Consider the following 27,225-nt stretch of genomic DNA (forward strand, 5'->3'; position numbering starts at 1 on the left):
AAAACAACCCAAACAAATAAACACGCATCCGTGATCTGCCTTCTGGCAAAAAATCCAAAATTCCACATTTTTGTAGATAGGAGCTTGAAACTCCTACAATAGGGTTCTCTGATACGCTCAATCTGATGGTGTGATTTTTGTCAAGATTTTATGACTTTTAGGGGTTGTTTCCCTCTATTTTCTAAAATAAGGCAAATTTTCTCAGACTCGTAACTGTTGATGGGTAAGACTAAACTTGATGAAACTTATATATATTTAAAATCACCATTAAAATTTGATTCTTTTGATGTAGCTATTGGTATCAAAATTCCATTTTTTCGAGTTTTGGTTACTATTGAGCCGGGTTGCTCCTTACTACAGTTCGTTACCACGAACTGTTTGATGAGGCCTAAACGGCTTCTTACTAAATAAATCTTCCTTTGGTTCTAAACAATCAATATTCACTCATTGTTTTCAGCACTACATCATTTTCCGATAGACGTATCACCGTTTGATAGACACTTGAAATGTTTACCGATCTTTCCTTTTTACTCTCTTTATCATTAATTAAGGCCTCGTCCCTAACCTTTCACCTAAACTAATCTGTAATATCTTATACAACCCCATTATTTCTCTAAAAAGATTAAGAGTTTTCTAATATTCGTAATTTCTAGTCGAACATTCCTTCTTAACAATAATGCTACTACCCTGATTTTTTTCCAAAAGTTCATTCCATCTACGTTCAAGTTCAAAACTCACGAATCTTGTGTTCCAATATCCTTAGAACTCTCAAATTATCTTCATAGGGTTTATCGACGCGACAACTACGAAGATGTTACAACTGTTCTTGAATTACTCCCTTCTTTTAGTTGTCTCTCAGCTCCATATTTTTTTTTCTTATTTAAACCAGCCGCGTACAACATAAGCAGACACGGAGACACTCAGACACAGACCCTATTCCTAACCTTTATCTGCAACTAGTCTGGACCGTCTTATGCGACGTCGTCAATCTTAACCAGATTGACACTTTTCTTCTAATATTTCTGTATGCTATTCTTACTATCCTTCCTAACAATGCTTCTTCTACCTAGCAAATATTTCCAAATAATTCATTCTATCTCTCTTTAAGCTTCAAAACTCACGGATTTAATTTTTAATATTCTTTGAACTCTCAAATACTCATACTAAGGTTTAGCTGCATGAAAAATACCTGGTAAGCTGCAACTCTTCTTAAATTGTTCCTTTCTGTTGCTGTCAGTCAGCTCCAAATACTTCTTATGCAAATCAGCTGCATACAATAGTAGTTTCAAAAATACAGAATTATCAAGGCAGACTGTAGTACTTATTAAAATACAGACAACACTAATGGATGATTTGATTTTTAAAAACATTCTTCCGTAGCTTCAATTTTGCTATTATATTGTTCCATTGTACTGTTATATTCTCTATTCTATTAAATGTGTTATGTTTTGTTATATGTCTCATTTCGCTTGTTTCTATTAATTTACCTCCAACCCAAAATTATAGAATAGCAGTCCATTCGCTAAAACTTAATGTCTGCCCAAAAGTTTGGTTTTATCATTAGGAATCTCCTCTGGTAAGGGTCGTTCGTCGGTGGGATGGGAAGATGATATAAAGAAAGAATAAGAGGAAATGGCAACATTCTAGGAGGGTTTAAAAAGGGAATAGCTTAGGATGGAGGAGGAGCGTGCATAGCTGTGTGGGCCTCAAGTGGCTTGGTGCTGCAGTGTGTTGTTAGCAGTTTAGAATCTTCTCTAATCTTTACACGGCAATGCCAAAGGCAAAGTCAGAATTTTTCAATCTAGAACAACATAGCATCTACAAAGTCAACAACAAAGCATCAACAAAGTCAGAAGGTTCTCTGGAACAACATAGCATCTACGGGGCGGGGGCAGGTATAATTGGTCGTTCACAGTCAAAACTTAGTAGAGGAATACTAGAATGACCAAACCGAGTCCATCAGAAAATGAAGTGAAAAATTGAAGAAGAGGGGGGGGGGAATTGACTTCGGACAGCTTCTTGAAGCAACTCCGTGCCTAACCTGGTTTTCCTGATTTTAAGAAAAGTCTCTTTTTCGAAATTGAGGACTTAATTTTTGAATAACTCTTTTGCAGTCAAATACACAAATATACAGAGACTAGGTTTTGCTAGAGGAAAGCTGATAAATACTTCTTTTTCTCTCTACGTGCCTGTTTCAAACCTTATCTTTTCATTTCAGCTTGAGTTGCTTGAGCAGTTTGGATTAAATATACACAGAATAGACAAAGACGTTCAACGATGTGACAGAAACTATTGGTATTTCTCGACAGCAAACTTGGATAAACTTAGAAATATTATGTGCACGTAAGTCCGTTTTATAAAATTCACCCATTATTGCGCTTCAATTTAATAGGGGTCAAGGTATGAGAATTTTTGCTGTGAAGTCATTTTCTCTTTAGGAAGTCCTCAAATGCCATGGCTAAACTATATTCTGAGAGAATTAAGTTTCATCTTTAGTGGATCCAACGGAAACGGCTAGGAAAACAGACCAAATCTCAACGGAAGCTTCTAGAAATAAGACATCCATGAAGCACTCTTAAAAATACACTATTAGCCATAGGTGGTTGACTGAGCTTATTTAGAATGGACCGCTTTAGTTTTAAGGCAAAGATATAACTAACATATAGTGAATTCTCAGGGAAACTGTGAACCACATACTTTTGGCTTGTTTTGTTTCAGTCTTCTTGGCTTCTACCAGGAATATTTTTTACTTCCATCAAATCGTTTTCAAGTTGCTTAGTGGAGTTTCAAAATTATACCCAGAGTTACTGAATTCCAACTTCCAAACGTTACGAACCTGAATTTTTACGTTAATTTGCCCGCTAAAATTAACCCCATATCAGCTGGCTATTTATTACTCTTTTTAATGTCTTGATCTTAAAGCAGGACTAGCTACTTCAAATTCTTGATGTTGATGCTTATTTCGTACTCCTTGTTTTATTCTGTATTTGTTAATAATGACATGCTCCTGTCAGCTCCAGGTATTGCAGTGAATAAGTTAATCTAGCATAACAATGGCTTAAATGAAACAGTAGACAGTTTTTGAAAAATCGTTCGGTAGTAGGAAACTTATCATTTTTCATTTATTAAGTATCCTGGTGTCACTGCAGAAACTACGTCTTCGTGACATAGACATGGCGTTATCAATAACAGAAGCATGCCGGTAGCCCTGTCTTTTTTTTTTTTTTTTTTTGCAGTTGAACCTTCTCTCGAAGGATTTTTTAATATTGCCTTCTTGTGATAAGCTCTTATAGCCAATGATTAATTTTTGTATTTTTTTTTCTGTTGTTTTCTAATTTTTCTTTTGCAATATTACTAAAAAAAAATACAACATTTAATCGCAACCTATTGGTTACTAATAGTTTTCTTATTGATACTTTTTCTTAGATATGTATGGGAGCACCTAGAAGTAGGCTACATGCAAGGAATGTGTGACCTACTAGCACCCCTGCTAGTTGTGCTTGACGATGAAGCTCTTACTTACTCGTGCTTCTGTAAGGTGATGGAGCGACTCTCGTCGAATTTTCCACATGGGGGAATGATGGATAAACACTTTTCGAATATGAAGTAAGCAACACATTCTTATAAGACTAGCTCTTAAAACGTTCCTATGAGACTATTTCTTAAACATTCTTATGAGTCTAGTTCTTAAAACGTTCTTATGAGATTAGTTCTTCAAGCTTTCTTATGAGACTAATTCTTAGAACGTTCTTATGAGACTAGTTCTTAAACGTTCTTATGAGACTTGTTCTTAAAACACTCTTATGAGACTTGCTCTTAAGATGTTCTTATGAGACTAGTTCTTAAAACATTCCAATGAGACTAGTTATTGAAATGCTCTTATGAGACTAGTTCTTAAAACGTTCCATTGACTGATTCTTAAAACGTTCTTATGAGACTTGTTCTTAAAACATTCTTATGAGACTAGTTCTTAAAATATTCCATTGAGACTAGTTCTTTAAATATTCTTATAGTTCTTAAGACATTCTTATGAGACTAGTTCTTAAAACATTCTATTGAGACTAGTTCTTAAAATATTCCATTGAGACTAATTCTTTAAACGTTCTTATGAGACTAGTTCTTAAAATATTATTATGAGACTTGTGCTTCAAATATTTTTATGAGACTAGTTCTTAAAACATTCCATTGAGACTAGTTCTTAAAAAGTTCCTGTGAGACTAGTACTTAAAACGTTCTTATGAGACTAGCTCTTAAAACATTCCATTGAGACTAGTTCATAAAACATTCTTATAAGACTAGTTCTTAAAACGTTCTTATGAGACTAGTTCTTGAAACGTTCTTATGAGACTAGATAAAAGGTACTGTTAGAAAAGTAAAACTAGTAGGGTTTTGGGTATTGTTTTGTGTAACATAGAAATTATCGTCTTTAAGCCTATATGACTCACCAATTTTAGCCTATATGCTGGTTTTGGATGCGTTGCCTCTGCAGCCTGAACTCTCCTGTGGTGGAGCCTTAGTGGTCTTTCCCGTATTAATCGCTTGAATACTATGTAAAATATATATGCAACTCTATAAATTGCATGTATTACGTGTGAATGTAGTATTATTTAAGATTTTTTTTCTCTGGAGAAACGATGCTTAGATAGTCTGGGCTCTAAGAAATTAAAATCAAATGATTTTAAGTAAAGGAGGAATGAATGGGGTCCTATATATTCAATTTCGTCAAAAATATGCCAGAGATCAGCAGCAAATCTTGTTTCATGTTACGTTTGTTGATAATTGGAAGAGTCTTCTAGTAAGCTATATTATAAACCCTCCAGAGATTCTTAAGATTATTGGAGAGTCTTCTCGAAGTCATTAATATCGTTTGTATTTTCATCGAGTTTTCAACTGAAAATCGAGAGAAGTATTGCTCTTCTTTTCGAAAAAAGTCACTTTGCTGGAACTCAAGGTAGTTGCAATGATCTTCCGTCAATCGTTTCATCGAAACGTTTCTTCTGTACCTCAACTAATAGATTACTTCGACCCTTTGTTCAATATTAAATAAAAAAAACTAGTTTTTTTAACTGAAAGTAAGGAGCGACATTAAAACTTAAAACGAACAGAAATTACTCCGTATATGAAATGGGTTGTCCCCTCCGCAGTCCCTCGCTCTTTACGCTAAAGTTTGACTCTTTGCCACAATTCTACTTTTTAAAACAATTAAAAACTTTAGCGTAAAGAGCGTGGGACTGCGGAGGGGACAACCCATTTCATATACGGAGTAATTTCTGTTCGTTTTAAGTTTTAATGTCGCTCCTTACTTTCAGTTAAAAAAACTAGTTTTTTTTTATTTAATTTCTGAACGTTTTTGAATTAATGCATGTTTGATTTTGGCTCTCCGCACATAAATTATTGAAATGAAATTAGTATATTAATTTTTTTTTGGCTAAATGGCTTTCTCTTAGTTTTGATCAGACGATTTTGAGAAATAAGGGGTGGGGAAGGAGGCCTAGCTGCCCTCCAATTTTTCGGTTACTTAAAAAGGCTACTAGAACTTTTAATATTCAACGAACGTTTTTATTAGTAAAAAATATACGTAACTTAAGAATTAACTTACGTAACAAACTTTTATATTCTTATATTTGTATTATGTGTACGAGGGGGTTTGTACCCTCGTTAATACCTCGCTCTTTACACTAAATCGTAAGTTTTGTCCCAATTCTTTAAGAATGACCCCTGAATCAAAAAGGCCGTAGAATAAATAGTTGAAATCACTAAAAATATTTTAGCATCAAGAGCGAGGTATCTATCTCCTCCTAAATACCTCGCTCTTTATGCTAAAGTATTTTTAGAACCCCTCATATGCGTAATAATCTCTGTTCGTTTTAAATTTCAATGCTATTCCTTACTTTCATTTGAAAAAACGTTTTCATGTTTATTTTTTCATTGTTTTTTTTATAGTATTGCTAGAAAATCCTGCGCCCTTTTCATTGAATTTTTCTTCCCCCGTGACATATTCCTCAAAGGAAAGATCCTCCCACAAAGCCCTCTCCCATCAACCCCACCCCCCAAACCAAAAAATCCCCATGAAAACGTCTGTACACTTCCCAATAACCATTACTATATGTAAACACTGGTCAAAGTTTGTAACTTGCAGCCCCTCCCTCAGGGATTGTGGGGGAGTAAGTCATTCCCAAAGACATAGTTATTATGGTTTTCGACTATGCTGAACAAAATGGCTTAAAATTTTAAAATTTTTTAAAATTCTTAAAATTTCAATCTGTTGACTTTTGGAAAAAAATGAGCATGGGAGGGGGCCTATTTGCCCTCCAATTTTTTGGTCACTTAAAAAGGGCACTAGAACTTTTCATTTCCGTTAGAATGAGCCCTCTCGCGACATCCAAGGACCACTTGGTCGATAAGATGACCCCTGGGAAAAAAACAAAAAAAAATAAATAAATAAACACGCACCCGTGATTTGTCTTCGGGCAAAAAATGCAAAATTCCACATTTTTGTAGATAGGACCTTGAAACTTTTACAGTAGGGTTTTTTGATACGCTGAATCTGATGGTGTCATTTTCGTTAAGATTCTATGACTTTTAGGGGGTGTTTCCCCCTCTTTTCCTAAATAAGGCAAATTTTCTCAGGCTCGTAACTTTTGATGGCTAAGACTAAACTTGATGAAACTTATATATTTAAAATCAGCATTAAAATGCGATTTTTTTGTGTAGCTATTGATATCAAAATTCAATTTTTTAGAGTTTTGGTTACTATTGAGCCGGATCGCTCCTTACTACAGTTCGTTACCACGAACTATTTGATCAGTGAGGTATTAACACTAAAAAATCATACCCTAATAGTTTAAGTCATCTTTCATTTGTCATTTTACACAAGTAAACCGAAAACTCGGAGGTTAGGAACCTTATTCAGGCTTTTGCGGATATGAAGTCGGAACGACAGCTTTCTAATTTTAGTACGCAACACGTTTAAGAGTATTGAAAGCCGGTTATGCCAAACGCCAATATCCCAGTGGAAGAAAATCAATGTAGTAGATAACATGATCGTACACACGATGGGTACCATTCGGGTAATTACTTGTAAAATTTGTTTGATAGGAAAACACTAGTCAACACTATTGTCAATAGTATTGATGTCAATACTGTAGTCAAAACTATCGTCGATTGTCAATGGGGAATCAAGTCAATAACGTTATTGTGGGATACAAAGCATCCCTGGCTGCTCTGTCGGAGAAAAAGTGTATTGACAAGCTTTGTCCCACTCTTTGGAACCTAATTTAAAGATTCAGAACTGAAATCTAATTTATAGGATTTCCTGGGGTACTAAAATCAACGAGATATTATTTCAACTTTAAATGCCTTTGAGTCACAGAATTAGCAAACTGTTATCCCTGAATGTAGATTCCAAGAACCCCAAGTCTTGACCATAGACCCGATTTTATTGAGAACCTGTTTCAATAGCGGTTTGGTTCACCAAAGCTGGCATGTCAGGTATGTAAATATGCTTAAGATTAGGAAAAATTTAATTCCCAGACATATTGTCTTTGATAAGCATCAAACCTTTCACTGATAAATAAAAATCTTAATTCGTTGTTTTTTTTTTCATTTTAAAATGACTTTTCTGCAGTTCTAATATTAAATTTTCTTTTGTATTTATAAGTTTCGTCTTTTAATGTGACTTTACCTTTACTTGAATCTCTTAAATTTTATTAAATTCCAGTTATTATAGGGCTAACTTAATTCGGTTAATAACCGTTATCCTCCTTGCCTGAAAAAAAAATGGAATAATCCAAGAAAATTAGTTGTTCCATAAATTATTAGACAGATGACAAAAAAATAGTTTTTAAATGTAAACACTACTAAAGAAAAAAAAATGGTGTACACAACGTTCCTATGTCTGCCTGACATAATTTCAGTTGATATAATTTTGAAGGGGAAAGAAACGGGGTATACAAACAGGTCAGTTAAACGGGAAATGTACAGTTGTCAAATTTCCATCTATCACTGAAAAAAAAAATTATATTTTTCCAAATTGACTTTGTTTTAGAACTCTTGAATTAGCTTAATTAAGAAAAAATGCTTATGTTTACGGTTTAACATACCTTCACAAAAACTAACAACTTAAGTAACTATTTAACAACAGTTTGGAATAATAAACTAATTCAACTTACCTATTAACAAAATGCATAAATGCCTTGAATATTCAACTTAGCTGTTAAGATCTAATTATTTTTCAATCATTAATGCAGTAGATTTTAATGTTAATATAAAATATTACATTATATAATAATACTTATAATGTAATAATTATAACATTAATAATGTTATATTGATTAAATTATTTATGTTATATTATATAATATAAAACATGCATAAATTTGGAGCCACTTGAGCTGCTCTTTCTGGATACGTGCAAAAATTGGATTTCGGCCACTTTTTTCATAAGAGGTGGTATTTGCAAAGTGGCAACAAAGATTTTTTCCTTAAATAGGAAATCATTTTTATATTTGAGATTTATTATATATTTTTTTAGGATGTTGATTCAAATTCTGGAGCCTGAGCTGTATGATGTTATTTTAGGGTCTGAAAATCCGCAGCTTTATTTCTGCTATCGATGGTTTTTACTGGACTTTAAACGAGGTGAAAATTTTTTGCTTTTTGACTAGTTTTTATAAATAGTTAACACACATATTTATAGTTCTGTTGTACTAAAGAAAAATAGAGACTGTTTCTTTGATGAAAACACTTTAATTTACAGTTAGTTTCAAGGAAATTTAAGTAACGAGCAACTCGTTATAATAGTAAATAAATATATAAAAATAAAGAATTTTCTATAATAATATATGCATCAAATTTTGTTGCAATTCCAAATAAGTAAAACCCACCAAAGTTAACGTTATCCAAGGAAAACAACGATGCTGAGAAATTTTGGCTATTCCTATAAAAAGGGGGAAAAGCCAGAAGAAGGGAAATAATTGAAAAATAGGAAATGTACAAAAGAAGGGAATTAATAGTTGTTACAATTTACAACGTCAAGTTCAACATATCAGAGACCCAATTATAGAGGTTTCAAGTCCTGTCTATATGGATGTAAAGTTTAGAGTTTTCAATAAGTTGGACATAGATAGCCAATTCTTCAATCATAGTCGATTCTCGGCTAAGAAACTTTTAAACCAAAATCCTAGACTTTAATTTATTTCTTCCTTCCAGCAGGAAGAAAAGCATTGATCGCGGATCTAACAGAAACCCCGGAAATTCTACTTGTTGACTTGAAATAAAAAGTACTATTTAAGGTTGAAATCTTCTGGATTTAGTGGGCAATCTGATAAATGTAGAAAAAAAACCGGAAGAAGATTTACCGCGGATCTCCCTGCCCTTTGAAAACTGTTTTTGGACTAACTGTATAACATGGGCGTTGGGGGAGGGGATGAAGCTCCTTTTTTGTTGCGGAACTATCTTAATTGATAGAGCAACAACTTTATTTATATGTGAACTATCTGCATACACAACTACTCGACGTGAATAGGGTGGGAATGCCATCCCCTCAATAAAAAAATATTTCGAAGAACTCTATCTGAAAATCTTAAGTATTAACCCCATTTTTCAGGTTTCAGATCCCCCCTCTGATAAGTTATTTGCGGTTTGTGCAATTTCAGAGATGGTCGAACTATTATTGTGCGAATATTAATCTTGAATGAAAAATAACAACAATAGTTAAAGGGGAGGGGTTATAGCTTATTTTACATTGAAAAAACTCTGTTCTTGACAATTTGAAGGTATAAACTGTAGTAAAAGAAACCCAAACTCTCAAAACGTAAAGTTCAGATAAAAACTAGCACAGCAACAGAATGAAATATGATTTCAAATGCGGAAAATTCAGTTATTCATAAAAAGATCAACCTCAATATAGAGACAGATGGAACCCAAATGAGGAATTTCTTGGACCACCCACCCATAGAGATCCCCTCTTTTTGTGTTAATTGGTGGGTTTTGATATTTCCGTAACATTTGATATTTTATTTTGAAGGGATTGTTTACCAGTTGTTTACCACTGCAATCTAAGTTAATCAAATAGTTTAGAGTAGCAGTTAAACAGACATATTTTATACAATAAAGCAATGCTCATGGTCGGTAATCTTGGGTTTAATTGTCATGTCAGCAGTTTTTTCAAGCAATTATCTTTAATTCTAGGCCATAATTTTAGTTTTTATATACAGGTGGTGCATCAAAATTTCGACACAGACTCTTGACGTATATATACATATATATATATATATATATATATATATATATATATATATATATATATATATATATATATATTTATATATATATATATATATATGTATGTATATATATATATATATATATATATATATATATATATATATATATATATATATATATATATATATATATATATATATATATATATATATATATATGTATATATGTATATATATATATATATATATATATATATATATATATATATATATATATATATATATATATATATATATATTTACATTTTTTTAGAGTTTAAATACGAAGATATTTTCCTGATATGGGAAGTTTTGTGGGCAGCACCTGCCGTGACAACTGAAAACTTCCATCTTTTTGGAGCGTTGGCTTTACTTCAACTGTATAAACATATAATTATCGCCCAGAATATGGACTACACTGATCTGATAAAATTCTTTAATGGTAAGAAACACCTCAGCATCTATCTATATATATATTTATATATATATATATATATATATATATATATATATATATATATATATATATATATATATATATATATATATATATATATATATATAGTAGTACATAGTACGTAATAAGTAGTACAAATAATTTTCGCTACATAATCTCGGGTGGATCGAGAGGGGTGTTAATTTTCACATGAGTTGAAATTTTTTCCACTCATATATTTCCACTCTTATTTATTGTATCTAAACATATATCTCCCACATATCGAATCATCAGAGAACCCTATTATGATTGTACCAAAGGCTTCAGCACGCAAAAGTTCAAAAGTCACCCAGAATTTCCACTCGTATGAAAATTAACACCCCTCTGTATCCACCCAAAATTCTGTAACGAAAATTATTTGCACTACTTATTCAAGAAAGCTACTGGTCTTTGAAAATTTGATTGAATATTTAAGTTTTGTTCAGAACTTTAGTTGCAATCCAATATTTTAATTCTGAAGCATTGAAAATGGAAATGAGGAACACTACCAATTATTTTGCATTTATTGATATATATATATATATATATATATATATATATATATATATATATATATATATATATATATATATATATATATATATATATATATATATATATATATATATATATATATATATATATATATGAAAGGAGAAATCATCAATGTAACGGCACAAACACAAAAAAAAAGAAAGGAGAAAGAAGGAGAAAGGGAAAACTGTTTTCCTAAATTAGTGGTTAATATAGACCAGCACTTGAATGAGGCCTTAACCCTACTCATCCATACAACCACATAGGTCAAACAGCATAGTCATACACAATCAACCATAAAGAATAATCCACGGACAGGCACTCATGTCGTCAATAAGTATAAGTCATCATTTACCAAACAATAGAAACAATAAAGACAAATAATTCAGAGGCAACAACCCAACACAAGGGCTCATCAGGAGAACACACTTGCCTATAGGGCTTCGGCACTTTAAATTCTCTACCCAGTCAAGTGTTGTGCCTACCACAGAATATCCATGGCATCCCCGCGTCTATCACCCCCAAAATACATGCCTATGAAAAAAAACAGCAAATGTAGAACAACCAAGTAACACCAAAACAAACTTATCCTATTAATATATTCCTCTTTTTAGCAACAATAGGTAAACTAAATGTGATAAATTTTACCAAATCACAAATATTAACACTTTGCAAAAAACCTGAATGAACTAAACAATTATAGAATTCATCTTTACCATGAGGCTATTTTTTTAAAAAAATCTGCTCTATTAGAAACACAATTCAAAATAAATGGCGCTGCATCATCTTTTCGCGAACCTCCGAAATTAGCCGAAAATTTCCTTAAGTATTTCCAGGTAATTCTTTTGGTATTTATTTAAAAGTTCGTTATAATGAAAACTAAATTTTTAGATTGCCAAGTTAATTTATTTGCAGAAAAACCTCTTAATATCAATTTTTGGCTTAAGATTTTACATCTATTTTTAAAATCAATATAATTACTACAAATCCTTGAATAACGAAGTAACTGTGAGAAAAACGCCGAATATTTGATATTTGAGTGTATATTACTTACAGGGAATGGGAAACTAATCACTTAAAAATCAAAATCATCCGTTTTATTATACATTTTAAAACTTAATTTATTATTATCAGAAATATTAATATTTAAATCTAAGAAATGATCTTCATGACCAGCGCCATGACTAGATTCAAGAGTAAGCTCTGATGGATATATATTTTTAGAAATATCAATGAAATCCTTACAATTTAAGACCAAAATATCATCCAAATATCTTTTATTATTTGACAAAACATGTTTTAAATTATTTGGATTATTCTTATCCATCATATATTTATATTCTAGTTGACTTAAAAACAAGTCAGGTATAAATGGGCTGGCATCCCCCCCCCCCATGGGAATTCCCACGATTTGCTTGTACAAATCACCACCAAATCTTATATAAGTATTGTATAAACCAAATTCTAATAACTCAAAAATCATATCCAAGCTGTAACATCTCAAGTTAACTGTAGTCTTAAAGCAATTTGTCCATATAGCTTTTTTATTATAAGTGTCTATTTTTAAGAACCTTTTACTAGATAAGAGGAAAGATTTCTTGATAACAGTTTTTAAATTATCTAACACTACATTAAGTGATAAATTAGTATACATTGTCGCAAAATGGAAAGACTCAATTCTTTTAGCTGAAACCATTGTTAAAGAATCTATCACCTGCAGTGAATTATTAACACTCCAATATGGATTAAAATTCGAAAATGTTTTAATACCAGAACAATAGGTTTTAAGTTTATTTATAATTTCCTTTAACATTAAAGAGAGGTCAGTAGCAGCAATGCGGGTTGGACATTTAGCTGCTCCAGCAATAAACCGTGGTTTAGGGGGATTCTTATGAAATTTTACAGTCCAATATATGAAAGGGAACTTTTTATCATTGTCATTTAATTTAATATTAAAATTTTTAAAAAGTATTTCTTCAGTCTTTTCAATTAAATTCTCATCCTCTAAATTTACCTTTTCGTAAACATTAGTTGTGCATAACTCCCTTTTGAAGATATCACAATACAGCTTCTGACAAATTATGGCAAAATTATTATTAGCTTTATCCACTGGCACAATTACAAATTCATTCTGTAGATTAGCAATTGCTTGTTTAATCTTAGCATTATAAAATAATGATTTAGTGTTACTATTTTCTAAGTTAGAATATATTTTATTTCGTATTCTACTAATAATTAAATTCTTCCAACTTTGAAAACTCTGTTTATTTTTATTCTCTTTCTTACACCACTTATCAAAAAATAAATCAAAACCATTTTCCAAGCCATCAAGAACACTCGATGGTTTCAGATGACGAGAAAGACGGAAATTAGCACCTTTATTCATTATAATTTGAAGATCATCATGCTTTATTATTGACAAGTCCCCTGTTATAACATGCTTGTAAGTAGGATTTACAAATGAGCCAAGTTGCTTACAGTTACAAACCGGTCTCCAATTTATATCACTATCTAATCTTTTGAGTATTAAATTATAATTAAAAATAATTTGCCCAATAGTTTTTGAAAATTTATAAGTTAAAACTGGACTATCATTATAATTCAAATTACTAGGAAGGGCCTGTTTCACATCCCGCTGATTTAAAATTTCCGGTAAATTAATATCTTCAATCTGCTTACAAGTAAAATTAATAGGTAAATATAATCTGTTATCCTTATTACCAATCTTATCAAACTTTTTCTTTTTTGAAATAAATTTCGTTTTAGTTAGAATGCAAATTGTATCACATATTACTTTAAAATGATATTCAAGAGCTGTGTTATTCTTAACAATCCAGAAAAGTTTGATCAAATTCCTCTTGGATAAATTATTTAGACATTTTATTACAGAAATCATACCCCTAGATTCAAGTAGCTGGCATAGATCTATAGAAAGCATACGTAAATCTAATTCATTTTTTCTATTATTTTTCCTATGTCCTCTCGATCGTTTTTTACGTTTAGTAGGACAAGTAACAGAAGGATTGTCCATAAAACCATCAATACATTTAATAACAACCTGAGACATGTCACCATATTTTGCTACACGATCATTTAGCCCAAAAGGATAAGCTGTACCAAGAGTATGGATCCAGAAATCCTCCTGTTTACGTAGTCTATTATTCTTCTCTTCTTCATTTAAATTTTCTAACTCTAAATTTTCTAAAATTGTGATAGTTATATCTGATATGGAACATGTACCATTATTACAATGTTGAACTAGATAGTTATTAGTTTTTTCATTATTAACTGTTGTCTTGTGTCCAGAAAATCTTTTATATATATATATTATTAGTTGTTTCCCCCACATATTGTAGGCAGCATTTATTACATTCTAATAGGTAAATTACATTGGTTGTTTTACAATTAACATTACCACGTAACTTGCATGCAAAATTTTTATTATACAATGTACTATTAACAGAAGTCCGTGGGATAAAATAATCTTGGCAAAGAAACCAACGACTCTTACACTTACTAACTTTCAAAAAATCGTTCCGAGTTCCGAGGCTAATATTTGTATTTTGTTGCATTAAAAGTTATTGAAAATAAATCCAAATCAAACCAACATCCAAATCAAAATCCAACAATCAAAGTCCAAAAGACATGCCAAGGTCAATAGGTCAATAGGTCAATAAATACATCGATACGATCACCCCTGGGGAAAAAAAAAACAAAAAACAAATAAACACGCATCCGTGATTTGTCTTCTGGCAAAAAATGCTAAATTCCACATTTTTGTAGATAGGGGCTTGAAACTTCTACAATACGGTTCTCTGATACGCTGAATCTGATTGTGTGATTTTCATTAAGGTCGTATGACTTTTAAGGGGGAATTCCCCCCTATTTTCTAAAATGAGGCCAATATTCTCTGGCTCGTAACTTTTGACCGGTAAGACTAATCTTGATGAAACTTATATATTTAGAGTCATCATTAAAATGCGATTCTTTTGATATAACTATTGGCATAAAAATTCCATTTTTTAGAGTTTTGGTTACTATTGAGCCGGGTCGCTCCTTACTACAGTTCGTTACAACGAACTGTTTGACTATGCTTCATTACAATAGTTTATTTTTTGTATGCGCTTTTACAGCCACAAATTAGAAACATATTTTGTGAAATCTTAGAATACAAAATGTAAGTGCAGGGAAAGAGCCTGTAAATTGAATAATCTTGTTATCTTTGGATACACGGAGCCTTTTGGAACATAGGTACATAGGTATACATAACATAGGTATATATATAATAAAAAAAGAAATCACCAATGCAACAGCACCAAACACATAAAAAAAGAAAAATAAAGAAGGAAGGAAGAAGGAGAAAAGGAAGTTCCTACATTAGTTACATTAGTAATTAATATAGATCAGTACTTGAATGATGCATTAACCCTACTCATCCATACAATCACATGGGTCCAACAGCATAGCCATACCCAATCAACCATAAAGAATAATCCATGGACAGGCAGTCGTGTCGTAAGTAAGTACAAGTCGCTATTTACCAAACATTAAAAACAGTGAAAAAAGACAAATAAATCAGAGGCAACAACCCAACACAAGGGCTCATCAGGAGAATACTCACTTGCCTATAGAGTTTCGGCACTTTAAATTCCCTACCCAGGGAAGTGGCGTGCCTACCATAAATTCCCTATAGTATCCCCGTGCTAGGTATCACCCCCAGAATATGTGCCTATGAAAAAACAAATGTAGAACAACCAAGTAACACCAAAACAAGCTTATCATACCTTGGTTCTGGCATCAAGAGTTCAGTAATTTATGGGGCAGGTATCCCATATCATGGTGAACTCAAATTTAAAGATCAAGGTTTATATAATTTTTATAAAATCCTCAAGAAAGAGAATACGGTGCGTTTTTGTTATCCTTGTTGACCAGGAGTGTAGTTCTAAAATTTCTTATTGGAGGAGGGACAAGAGGGCTCCATATCGGGATAGTCAAGGGGCATGAGCCACATAATAATTTTATTTCTTCAAATTATTGGGAGGAGGGTAAACTGATCCCCCCCCCAAACGACACCACTGTTGCTGACCGACAGGCCTCTCCGATAGTTATAAACAAAGCATCTAAGTAATAACGAAGCCTCCAAGTTTTTCTTAGGTTGGAAAGATATTAAGGATAGAGACTTCTTTGCTCACTTTTTGACAAATAGGCAAAAGGTGTCGATTCCAATTGTGTATGCGTCTATGGAACCTACTTACGGGGACAACAGTGACTCAGAGAAATTTTATGAACATGTACAAGAACCAATAGAAACGAATAGTTACAGGAAAAAAACTAATCTTTCAGGTTAACTCATACTGAATGAAAAATCTTGACTGATAAGGAAATATAATTTCTGGAGACAAATAACATCATCTATTGAAAAGCGGATTAGTTTTGTTTAGTCGCAATAATATTTTAGAATAAACTCTCTTTTTCTCTGTCAGATGTCCAATGGCTGTTTACCTGTTTGCGTGTTGCAATAACTTTCTTTATTGTTTGATATCTACGTTGGTGGTAAATCTATACCATTAGAATACAATGTGACTTTTCAATTGGTTTGAAAATATTTTATCTTTTAGAAATGGCAGAGAAACATAATGCTGTCCAAGTGTTAATGAAGAGTCGACAGGTTGTCCAAAGTATTCAAAAAGTTGTGATGGAAAAATAAAACAACTTACGATTAAGCTGACACAAGGTGTTTAAGAGTATTTTTCTATATGGCAAGGGAAGCTGATATATTTTGTTAAAAAGAGTCGTGGATGATTCGATTCATGGAAGAATCACGAGAATCACGGAAAAAATCCAGCATACGAAAACAGAAAATGCAGGATGAGTGACCTTACATGCAAGCAAAGAATTCAATTATTTAAGAAAAAGTATTAAATTGTATGTAAAGAAATAAAAGGGAGAGTAATAGTGAAAAGTGGCACACCTTCACGTATATTTAAATAAGCTATTATTTAGAGTAAACGTGATAAATGTTGTTGTTAGCTTAGTTGTCCATACGTGTTTCAGCTAAGACGTGCCCAGATGAGATTTTTAGTTACCTTGTAAAAACTACATCCGCCAGGGCTAGACGAATAATTTTGTAAAGATAAGCTTAACGCCGTCAAAATCATTTTAGGTATCTGTTCTGCGAGTCATCTATTTCCTTTTTTACAAATAATAGATGTCAGATATTAGTTTCAGTTGATTTCCATTTAACCACGAGGATGTGCAACTTTATCTTTTTAGATGGCGTAAATAAAAAAACAAGCAATTTATTAAAAAATGATATAAGCTTAACGTATTTAGCCTACCTTATAATGCTTATCAGTTACTGCGATAGGCGGAAGATAATTGAAAATACAATTGAAAGACCACATCCACACAGGAAGAAAGAAAAAAGAAGGAACACAATAGTACTCTACCAAATAATATATAAAAAGCGTCAACTAGCTATAAAAAGGCTACAAATAACAAGCGGGTGACATGCCACGGGGTATAAGGCAGGGCTAATTCCATGATATTGGCAATACTAGCCAAATATATAAACAAAAACAACAGAGAGATGAAAAAATTCGATAAACATGATTTGAAGCATCTTTGACAATCTTCAGCAAGATCCTTGGGTTGAGCGAATATATATATACTTTTTCTATATTTTATACTATATAACGGTATAAGGTATATATATGTATATATAATGGTGTATATAAGTATCAATAGTACATTTATACTTTTTCTGTAATGAAAACTTAGTTACAAAAAAAGGGCGGTCTAGAATTTTCTCAAAAAAATTCTCAAATTATTTTTCATTGAATATATTTTACTGCAATGAGTACTACAACTATTACTGCCACTGCTACTACAAGACATTAAGAAAGACAATTGAAAATTGAATTAAATTATCACATCCACACCCTAAAGGAATGAAGAAAAAGCGAAGAAAAACAGTGTAAATAATATTTGAAATCCATGAACTAGCAATAAAAATCCTGGAAAAGAAATAAGGTGACAAGCATTAGGGGGTAAGGCAGGTAAAAATTCCATGATAATGGCAATACTAACTAAAAGTAGCAACAAAACCAACAAAAAGAAGAAAAAATTCAATAAACATGATTTGAGACATCTTTGACGATCTTCAGGAAGCTCTTTGGGGCGGGTGAATATATACTTATACCTTTCTGAAGCGAAAACTTAGTCACAAAGAAAAGAACGGCATAGATTTTCGTGAAAAAATTCTCATATTGCTTTAATTAAATAAATTTTACTGCAATGAGTACTACTACTACTGCAACTATAACCAGGAGTTTGCCTAAGCCTTTGCTATAATCTCTACTAGTAACCCTCTTTTGGACCTCTCCTATTCGCACCAAGAGAAAGTCTGAAGCCACGAAGTTATGGGAAGTCGTAGTATTTGTCTGGAAGGAGAACCCAGATTGATGAAAAACAGAGTTTTCAAATGGGTTGTTACATCTAGGTTTCAACAACAAGATGGATATATCTGATCAGTTTGAGCACATCCTCATATAACAGACCAAATATACGTAAATACTGCTACTCAGTTTGCTTTCTTAGGAAGCTCCAGTCATTAGCAATTGGTATCTCAACCGGGTTTCTCTGGGAAACCCGGGTTTCTACCCTATCGGGTTTTTACCCTAATAAGTGATCTTTTTAAGGAAAGTAAGCTGGAACAAGAATGTTTAAAAAACGAAGTTCCGCGACTTTTTCATCATTGTTAAAAATGAAGCTGGGACCAAAAATTATTTTAGTTCATCTTTAAACAGCTTTAACACTTATCTTTAACAGTTTGTTAAAAATAAACAGCAATAATAGAAGATGATTCTCAAGACCTGACAAGAAGAAATACATATTTCAGGAAATAATACCGAGAAATAACACGAGGAGGGCTGGATAATTTTGATAGACGAAGAAGAATCCGAAAAGGTAACGGCTTGCCTCCCTTATTGCTGATAGCACAAAAATCCACTTAAATGACATTGAACACTTGCTTGATTTTTCGGCATCAAGAAAAACACAGCATCCACGGATTAGCTGAGGACTGGCAAGTCATAATTAGACCGTTTTAAGTCTTGGGGGAACAGTTGGAAAGAAGTTTCAGACTTCTTACTTTTAGGAAGCTATCTCGACATTTGTTTTGTTTGCAAGTTGTTGTCAAGAATCCAGCATCTTCGACTTGATATCACTGGCAACATGCATGGAAGAAATGTTGTAAATTGGGTGTTACCTGAGTAAATTCTAGTCACCGTCTTGGAGTTTCAGAAGATCCTCTCATAGACTCTTTTTGACTCTCATGGACTTTTTAAGAAACTCTCATGCCAAATCGCTACTCACAAATGGTTCTGTATTCTCTTTTTCTGATCCCATTAAAGAGTTTCGAAATATTCAAAAATAGTAGTTTCATCTTGTACCCGTTACGAAGAATTATGTACGGTACATGACTATAGGAATTAGGTGCATTTTAAAAGTTGAAAATTGTATAAAATTTAGATACAAAATTTTATGCTTTTATGACTAAAAAGCCTTTTATTCAAGCTTTAGCTCAGCCTAAAATAATATTCCAAAGCTTGTCCTCAGAAAAAATTTCCATTCGCGGCATCTTCTTGTTACACGTTTTTTTATGAAATCCATGTCGGAATTTTATTGGGAAAACGAAACTTGCCAAGAAAGCTCTTTTTCTTATACAAAAAAGGAATAATTTTTAATAACAGCCAAGCATATATTCTCTGCAACAACAGCTCTTCAGAAAGTTTTCGATGACAACACAGTGATTTGTATTACATGGTTGTTAATATCTATTTAGTACATATAAAAAAAGTTAATTTTACCATTTGGGTTGAGTCTATATTTTAAAAAATCTAATAAACGAAAAAATGTGATTATTCTCTCCTTAGTAGAATATTTATTTACAATAAATGTAGATGGTAAAATTAAGTACGGATTATACTAAACAAAAATTTAAGTCACTCAGTTTTTAATATTAAAATTTGCAAGGACACAAAACGAGAAAACGAAAAGTTCTGTCTGGCTTCTTAAAACTACACGTCCAAATAAAATTCAATGCACAAAACGAGAAAAAATACAATAAATTATAAACACTTAAGACCACATGCAAAGTCTTTTTATTTGTGTTTTGTTTGTCCAAAAAAAAATTTGGCATATATATTAGAAAATATACTATTTGCATTCTTTATTGCGACATAAATTATTGACTAAAAACTCTTTGTCATCTTTAAAACTAGTACGAGGACTACCGAGTGATCAACTTGTCAGTCAGTATTGAAATTGACCCTAGTAACCCTACTAGGTAATCCAATCTAGTAACCCAACCTAGTAGTTGACCCTAGTAAGCAACAGCCTTTAAGAGAACAGAATATGGCTAAATAACGTACTAAAAATAGAAACAAACGAACAAGAAACAATTTCAGTCAACGGAAAAAAAAGTTGCAAAGATATTTTGGCTGAGACCTTTGCTCAGTTCTTCTCAAGGCAAACAGAGAAAAATACAAATGAAATAAAAACATGAAACGAAATGAAATATAATTTATTTGTTTCTTTTTATGTCTTTAATATAAATTAATTTTTTTCTGTTTGGTCTGAGGGGCTGTTCTTGTCTAAGACTTTAGGAAATCTGATTATCATAGTAATTGGCTTCATAGCTTACCATGTGAGTTTAGTGTTTATGGTAGTTTTTATTCAAAATTTATTTAGCTCACCAGAAAAAAATGTACATATAAAATAAAAACCAGTATCGATTCCGACAAACTGAAAACTAGCCTGTTATTTCTTTGTATGTTTTGAGTAGTTACTAGCACTTCTGATGCTCAGATGTCATGGTAAGCTGTTGTAAATAGTAGTCAGTGGATGGAAAGAAAAACATGGAGAAGCTGCAGCCAAATGGCTACAAGCTTGAAGCAATTTAGACAAGATAAAATTTATTTTAAAAAAGCCTATTAAAAGCTATAAAAAGGGCTATAAAAAAACTAAAAAAAGAATAACTTCAAAGAAGCTGTAAAACAATTAAACGCGTTAAACTGACAAACGAAGGCACTGTCAATGCAAAATGGGACCAAACATATAAAGTAGGAATGAAAATGTTAGTAGTAGCACAAAAATAGTAATTAAGTATGAAATGAAAATAATTAAGAAGGTACAGCCAAATGCACATTTAAAAGATCGGAATGAATATATTAAGTTTTGGTAGGGCAGACAGTAGAAAGGCAGAACAGTCTCTAAATGTATATCAAGGCCAAATATTCGCGCTATTTTCTGAGTTTTATTGACTGAAATTGTTCTCGTTTATCTTTTCTCCTTTTTTTATAACGTAATATTAGCCAGTAGGGTTATATAATATATTTACATTGCTAAACAAATTTTATTCGCTAAGTTACAAGTGTAGAAGAATTGATCTGTTTATTTTTATATGTTTCGAAGAGTTCATTTTTGTAGTCCAAAATATATTATAGATTATGTGTATTAAAAGAAACTATGGACTATGATAGTTAAATTCTAAAAGAATATATTTTAGTATTAAATTCTTGTGTCCTTTATTGTATATCAAGCATGGTATTCGAAAATATATTGTTCCTTGAAGTTTTTAACTTTTTATATTTTTCTAAAGTAGGGGAAACGCCAAATATAAATGAACTTAATCTTAGGTTTGACAGTCCGTGTTCGGCTCATTAAAGACTAATACTAAAGAAAATGAGAGACAAGATGATGAAAGAAATGAAATAAAAGAAAACAAAAATAAAAGAAATAGAAATAAATAAAGGAAATAACAGAAAAGGAAATAGTATCCTGGAAGGGTTGATAATCTGGAAACAAAGAAAGGGGTGAGGAAAAAAGACCAATAAAGATTTTAATTGTTGTAGAATATGACTAGAAAAGTATACAAAATGACTAAACATAGAATCTCTTTGAAAGAAAAATATGTGCAATATTAGTTAAAGGTATGAAACTTGATGCCTTAGAAGGATTACCTTGGAGCTGACAATTTAAGTATTTATAATTACTTCAGATCAAGTAACTACTAGTCTAGTTTCCTGGGGATACATTTACTACTACTACTGCTACTACTACTACTAATAACTCACCGCAGGACCGAGCCGCCTGAGGCAAACATAGCTACGCACACTCCTCCTCCAGCCCAATCTATTCAAGGCCTCCCTCTTTACACCCTCCCAGGAAGTTACCATTTCCTTTAAATCTTTATTTATGACATCCTTCCACCCCAAACGAGGATGAAACGCTTTCCGTTTAGCCCAAGACGGATGGCCAAAAAGGACAATATTCGACAATCTGTCATCCTTCATCCGCAGAACGTGGCCTAGCCATCTCAACCTTTCTTTCATTATAGCCCTAGAAAGTCGCATTGAACCACATTTTTCGTACAGCCTACTGTTTGAAATACGGTCGGTCAGCCGGGTACCCAGTACAATCCGTAGGCAATTTCTCTGGAAAACATCTAGCAAATTTTCATTCGCTTTTTCGGAGCGCCCATGCTTCAGAACCATATTTGACCACTATCATCACTGTAGCTTCAAATATTCTAATCTTGGTTTGCAGACTTATCTCCCTATTCTTCCAAACTCTTTTTAAGTGTAAAAAAAAACACTTGACCCTTGGCTATTCTACTTTTAACTTCTTCGCTGCTCACACTGACTTTACTAATAGTACTACCAAGGTAAGTGAAACTGCCCACCTGATCAGTCTTTTCGTTACCCAACGTCACCTATTGTCTTCACTTATTCCTAGCCTTAGTGACTTAGTCATTGTAACATATATTTCCAACCTATTCTAGCACCCTGAACTCGCAAAACCTCTAAAAATTTATTCATTTTGCTTACACTTTTATCGAAGACACCTAAATCATCAACATAATCTAAGTCCAGGAGAGTTTTTCCTCCCCATTTGATTCCGTGGTCTCCAATCCCCTTTCTTGTGCTCCTTAAGACGAAGTCCATCAAAATGATCCATATAAAGGGGGACAGAGCACAACCCTGTTTATTTCCTGATTTAACACAAAATTTTAATGTATTTGTCTCGTATACCATATAAAGATAAGACCTTTGCTAAAGTTCTTCTATCAACAGAATCGAACGCTTGCTCATAGTCTATAAAACTGAGTACAAAAGATGTTTGTTATCGAAGGCACTTCTCAATTATTGACCTTAGTGTGAAAATTTTGTCAAAACATGCTCTAACTTATCTAAAACCACACTGTTCTAATCTTTGTCTACAGCATCTCTCAGTCTAAAAAGTGTCATCTTGCTAAGTAATTTGATACCTACAAAGACCAAACTAATGCCTCGATAATTACGACACTCACTCTTATCCTCTTTCTTATACAGTTGTTTAATTAAGGTTTCCCAAAATCATTTGGTATTTCCTCTTTTTCAAAAATCATATTCATATTCTTCAGTAGCTTATTTCTAACCTCAGAGCCACCGTTTTTAAGAAAATCATTTATCACACTATCAGCACCTGGACCCTTATTATTTTTTAATCCTTTTAGTACTGTCTCTAATTCTTCCTCACAAAATAAATCTTCCTTCACATCCAAGGTATAACAATATTTTCATTTTCATCTATATCTTTTCCTGCATCTGTGTCTCGGTTTAGCACCTTCTCAAAATGTTTCACCCATCTCTCTTTAGCTCTTTCTTTATCACTAACTGTAGCCCCATTCTTATCTTTAACTGGGACTAGTCTGGAATGACTACTCCCTCTCAATTTATTAACATGCCAGTATGATATTTTAATACTATGCTGTCTAGCTGTATCTTCCAGATCCTCGGTAATTTTATCCACAGCCTCCACTTCACACCTCGTTAGTTCATATTTTAATGCATTTTCCACTTTCTTTACATTCCTTTTGTTTTCATATGATATATCATTCAGATAATTCTTGTGCAAATACCTCCTCCTCTCTATTAAACATATAGCTTTTTCACTAATATTCCTATTTGCAGTCCCAACTTTCTTCCTTAAGACACCATCAGCAGCTTCACAAATTCTTTATCTAAAATTATTCCAACCATCTTCCACATTGTCAAATTTTAAACTCTCAAGTTTAGTATTCAGCTGTTCCTGGAAAGTTGCTCTCAAATTTTCATCCTGGAGTCTACCAGCATCATAACTTCCCAGGAGGTAGTTACCCATTCGAAATTTTAGCTTTAAATTAACCTTAGACACCACTAGATGGCGACCTTTACTTTTAATATCAATAATAGTACTGCTATATACCCTAGTATCTTGTATTGATCCTGCTAGTCTTCGGTTTACAATAAATAAATAAATAAGGTTTGCTGTCTTACCATTATGGGAATACCATGTCATCTTATGGGCCATTTTATGACCAAACACCGTATTGGTTACAACTAGGTTGTTATACCTACAAAATTGCAAAAGTTTGTAGCCATTACTATTTTCTTCCCTACACCAGAATTATCTAGGTTAGGATACCATCTATCCCTATTTCTACCAACCTGGGTGTTCAAATTTACTTGTAAAAACACAATATTTCTACCTGGCACCCTGTCTATATGCTCCTGTAACTGTAAGTAAAATTCATCTGAGTTACTACAGTTCAACAGGGGCATATACTTCTATAACTGATGTACCCAGAACTTTTTCGTCATAAAATGAGCAATTAGTATCCTAATTATTAATACCTTCCCAGCCTAAACAAGACTTAGCAGTTCCCTTATTCATCATCAGCCCTACTTTCTGCCTATGTACTCCATCGTCCCTTCGTCGATACAATAGTTATTTTTTAACGTCGCAACATTCCAAGTACCAATTTTCATGTTCTTTAATACATTTCGTTTTTAAGATATCATACTTTATAATTAATGTCTACAAGTAATTTCAGAAAAGAATTAAAATTTAGCATCTATATGATTGGGCAATAAGATGTATACGACTGAATCGATTAATTATATTGAATTACCAGAAACTATTCAGGAAAAACGAAGGGATTGCATTGGGAATCATGTCCAAGTATTTTTCATGTTTTTAGTGTTGGGGTTCCATGCAGGGTTTTGTTTGAACACTGCAGGGGGGTGGTTGTCCTTTATGTCAATTGGACAGCATCCTTGTTTATCGCATAGTGCTTATTTTGTCAGCTGCTTCTTTAGCTTGACTAATCGGAGTTTCTTCCTTCGGTCTTGTGATATCAAAATGTATATATCTAATATCTTTGTAACCTGACGGCTTGTCCTGGGAGATATTACTCTCTACTAAAAGGTTTAGCTAGAAAAGTAACTAGATCTCTGAATTTGCGATCGAGTAATCCCTTAATTAACTTCTTACGATGATTCGCTCATTATGGTGTAATCAGGGTAAGTGCTTCATACTCCACGGTTCTTTCTCCATTAATCTCTAGTCCTAATTGGTAATATCTCCCGTGCCCTATATAGTACATGTGTAAATCAAAAGACGTTATGTGCAACCAGGCTTTCAAATTATTTTTGTTCCTTTGTTTGATCCTTTTTTTCTCTTTTCTTAGTTTTAACAAGCTTTGACTGGCTTTGGTTTCATGTTAAATATTAGCTGTTTTGTCCTGAAAAATTTAGTTACCCTATAAAGTATGAACTATTAATAAGAATATTAAACGACATAGTTGCGCCTTTAAGATAATAAAACGTAATAGATAAAAAACAATCTTTTTTATTGCTTCTTATTCTAATTCCTTTCAATTCTGAGAAAGGTCACTAAAGCTTTTAATTTTCGTCAAATACTGATAGTTTTTGCTCGTTGGTAAGATGAAATCAACCAAAAATAATACACAAAACACGTTTGTGACCTTTTTTCTGAGGAAAACTGTAAAATTCCCCTTTTTTGAATATTTGTGCTTTAAACTTACAATTGGGTTTTATTTTGAATTTGATGCATACTCACCCTATATACTGAATTGGTTGTAAGATTTTCGTCAAGACTACTTACCCTTTTGAAGATGATTTTGATTATTTTTTTGTGAATCAGGGAAGCTCATATTTGACAGACTTACAGCTATTGATACGTAACTTGAATCTTAATGAATCTCATATATTTATAATCACCATAAAAGATTATTTTTGATATAATTAATTGTCATTATGATGAAGTCAAATATAAAATAATCCAGAAAAGTAACTTTTTGAAAGATACCTGTATTACATAATTTATCATCATGCTTTATTTTATCGTCTTGTGATTGGTGTGTGAGATATTTTAGATGCATGTTTTATGTTATTTTGTGTATGATGCAATTTTTGTCCAAAAATGCATTAATATTCTTTAAAATTGGCCGCTAAAAATTTGTCTTTTCATATATCATTGCCGTACAAGCAGCGAAAGAAAAAAAATAAGATGAGCAAGGAGGAAAAAAAATTAGATGTACCACTTTTAACCATAAAAGTAAGTGATTTTCCTTGTCCTCTAGTTGGCCTAAAAAACAAAAATTAATATAATTTGCAAAAAATCATATCTGTATTTTTTGACAGCTTGAAAACACTTACACTCTTTTGATTTGGTTAAATTTTAACGGCGGAAATAGGAATAGAATTAGCCCCAAAAGTTTGAACATAATACCTTCAGTTGCTCTTGGGATATTGCTTATTTGTGTCCAGATTCTTAAAAGGGTGTATGTTGCTAAGAATTGTTGAAAAGGTTTCTCCAGCATTCAAATAGCAGGCCAAACTATAAATTCTTAAATAAAAACCAAAAAAATTTGTAGCACAAAAATCCAAAGCACAAATCCTGCAAACCAAAGCAGCGAGGATAATAGGTAAGTATGTTATTGAAGTGAATATGGCATCTACTTGTTTTGGCTCTTTGGATTTGCTTAACGTTGGTGAACTACGGAATTATCAAGCTGCAGTTTTTGTTTTCCAGCTACAAATAATCTAGTCCCAAGCATTTTTT

The 27,225-nt window shown here is 32.4% G+C and overlaps 1 protein-coding gene across 4 annotated transcripts in view; it reads left to right on the top strand.

Annotated features, from left to right (window-relative positions):
• Window positions 1-21,909, top strand: part of LOC136041594 (small G protein signaling modulator 2-like) — a 191,634-nt gene extending 169,725 nt beyond the window's left edge. For 3 of the 4 annotated variants that reach the window (XM_065726296.1, XM_065726295.1, XM_065726298.1), the window contains 5 exons: window positions 2,219-2,343; window positions 3,427-3,606; window positions 8,534-8,640; window positions 10,540-10,707; window positions 16,893-21,909. In XM_065726296.1, the coding sequence (XP_065582368.1) occupies window positions 2,219-2,343; window positions 3,427-3,606; window positions 8,534-8,640; window positions 10,540-10,707; window positions 16,893-16,981 (669 nt within the window). In that variant the 3' untranslated portion in view covers window positions 16,982-21,909. The remainder of the gene's footprint in view (window positions 1-2,218; window positions 2,344-3,426; window positions 3,607-8,533; window positions 8,641-10,539; window positions 10,708-16,892) is intronic. The other variant, XM_065726297.1, reaches the window with a different exon arrangement.
• Window positions 21,910-27,225: the final 5,316 nt, after the last annotated feature.

This window comes from Artemia franciscana, unplaced genomic scaffold (assembly GCF_032884065.1).
Source record: "Artemia franciscana unplaced genomic scaffold, ASM3288406v1 PGA_scaffold_30, whole genome shotgun sequence".
NCBI lineage: Eukaryota > Metazoa > Arthropoda > Branchiopoda > Anostraca > Artemiidae > Artemia > Artemia franciscana.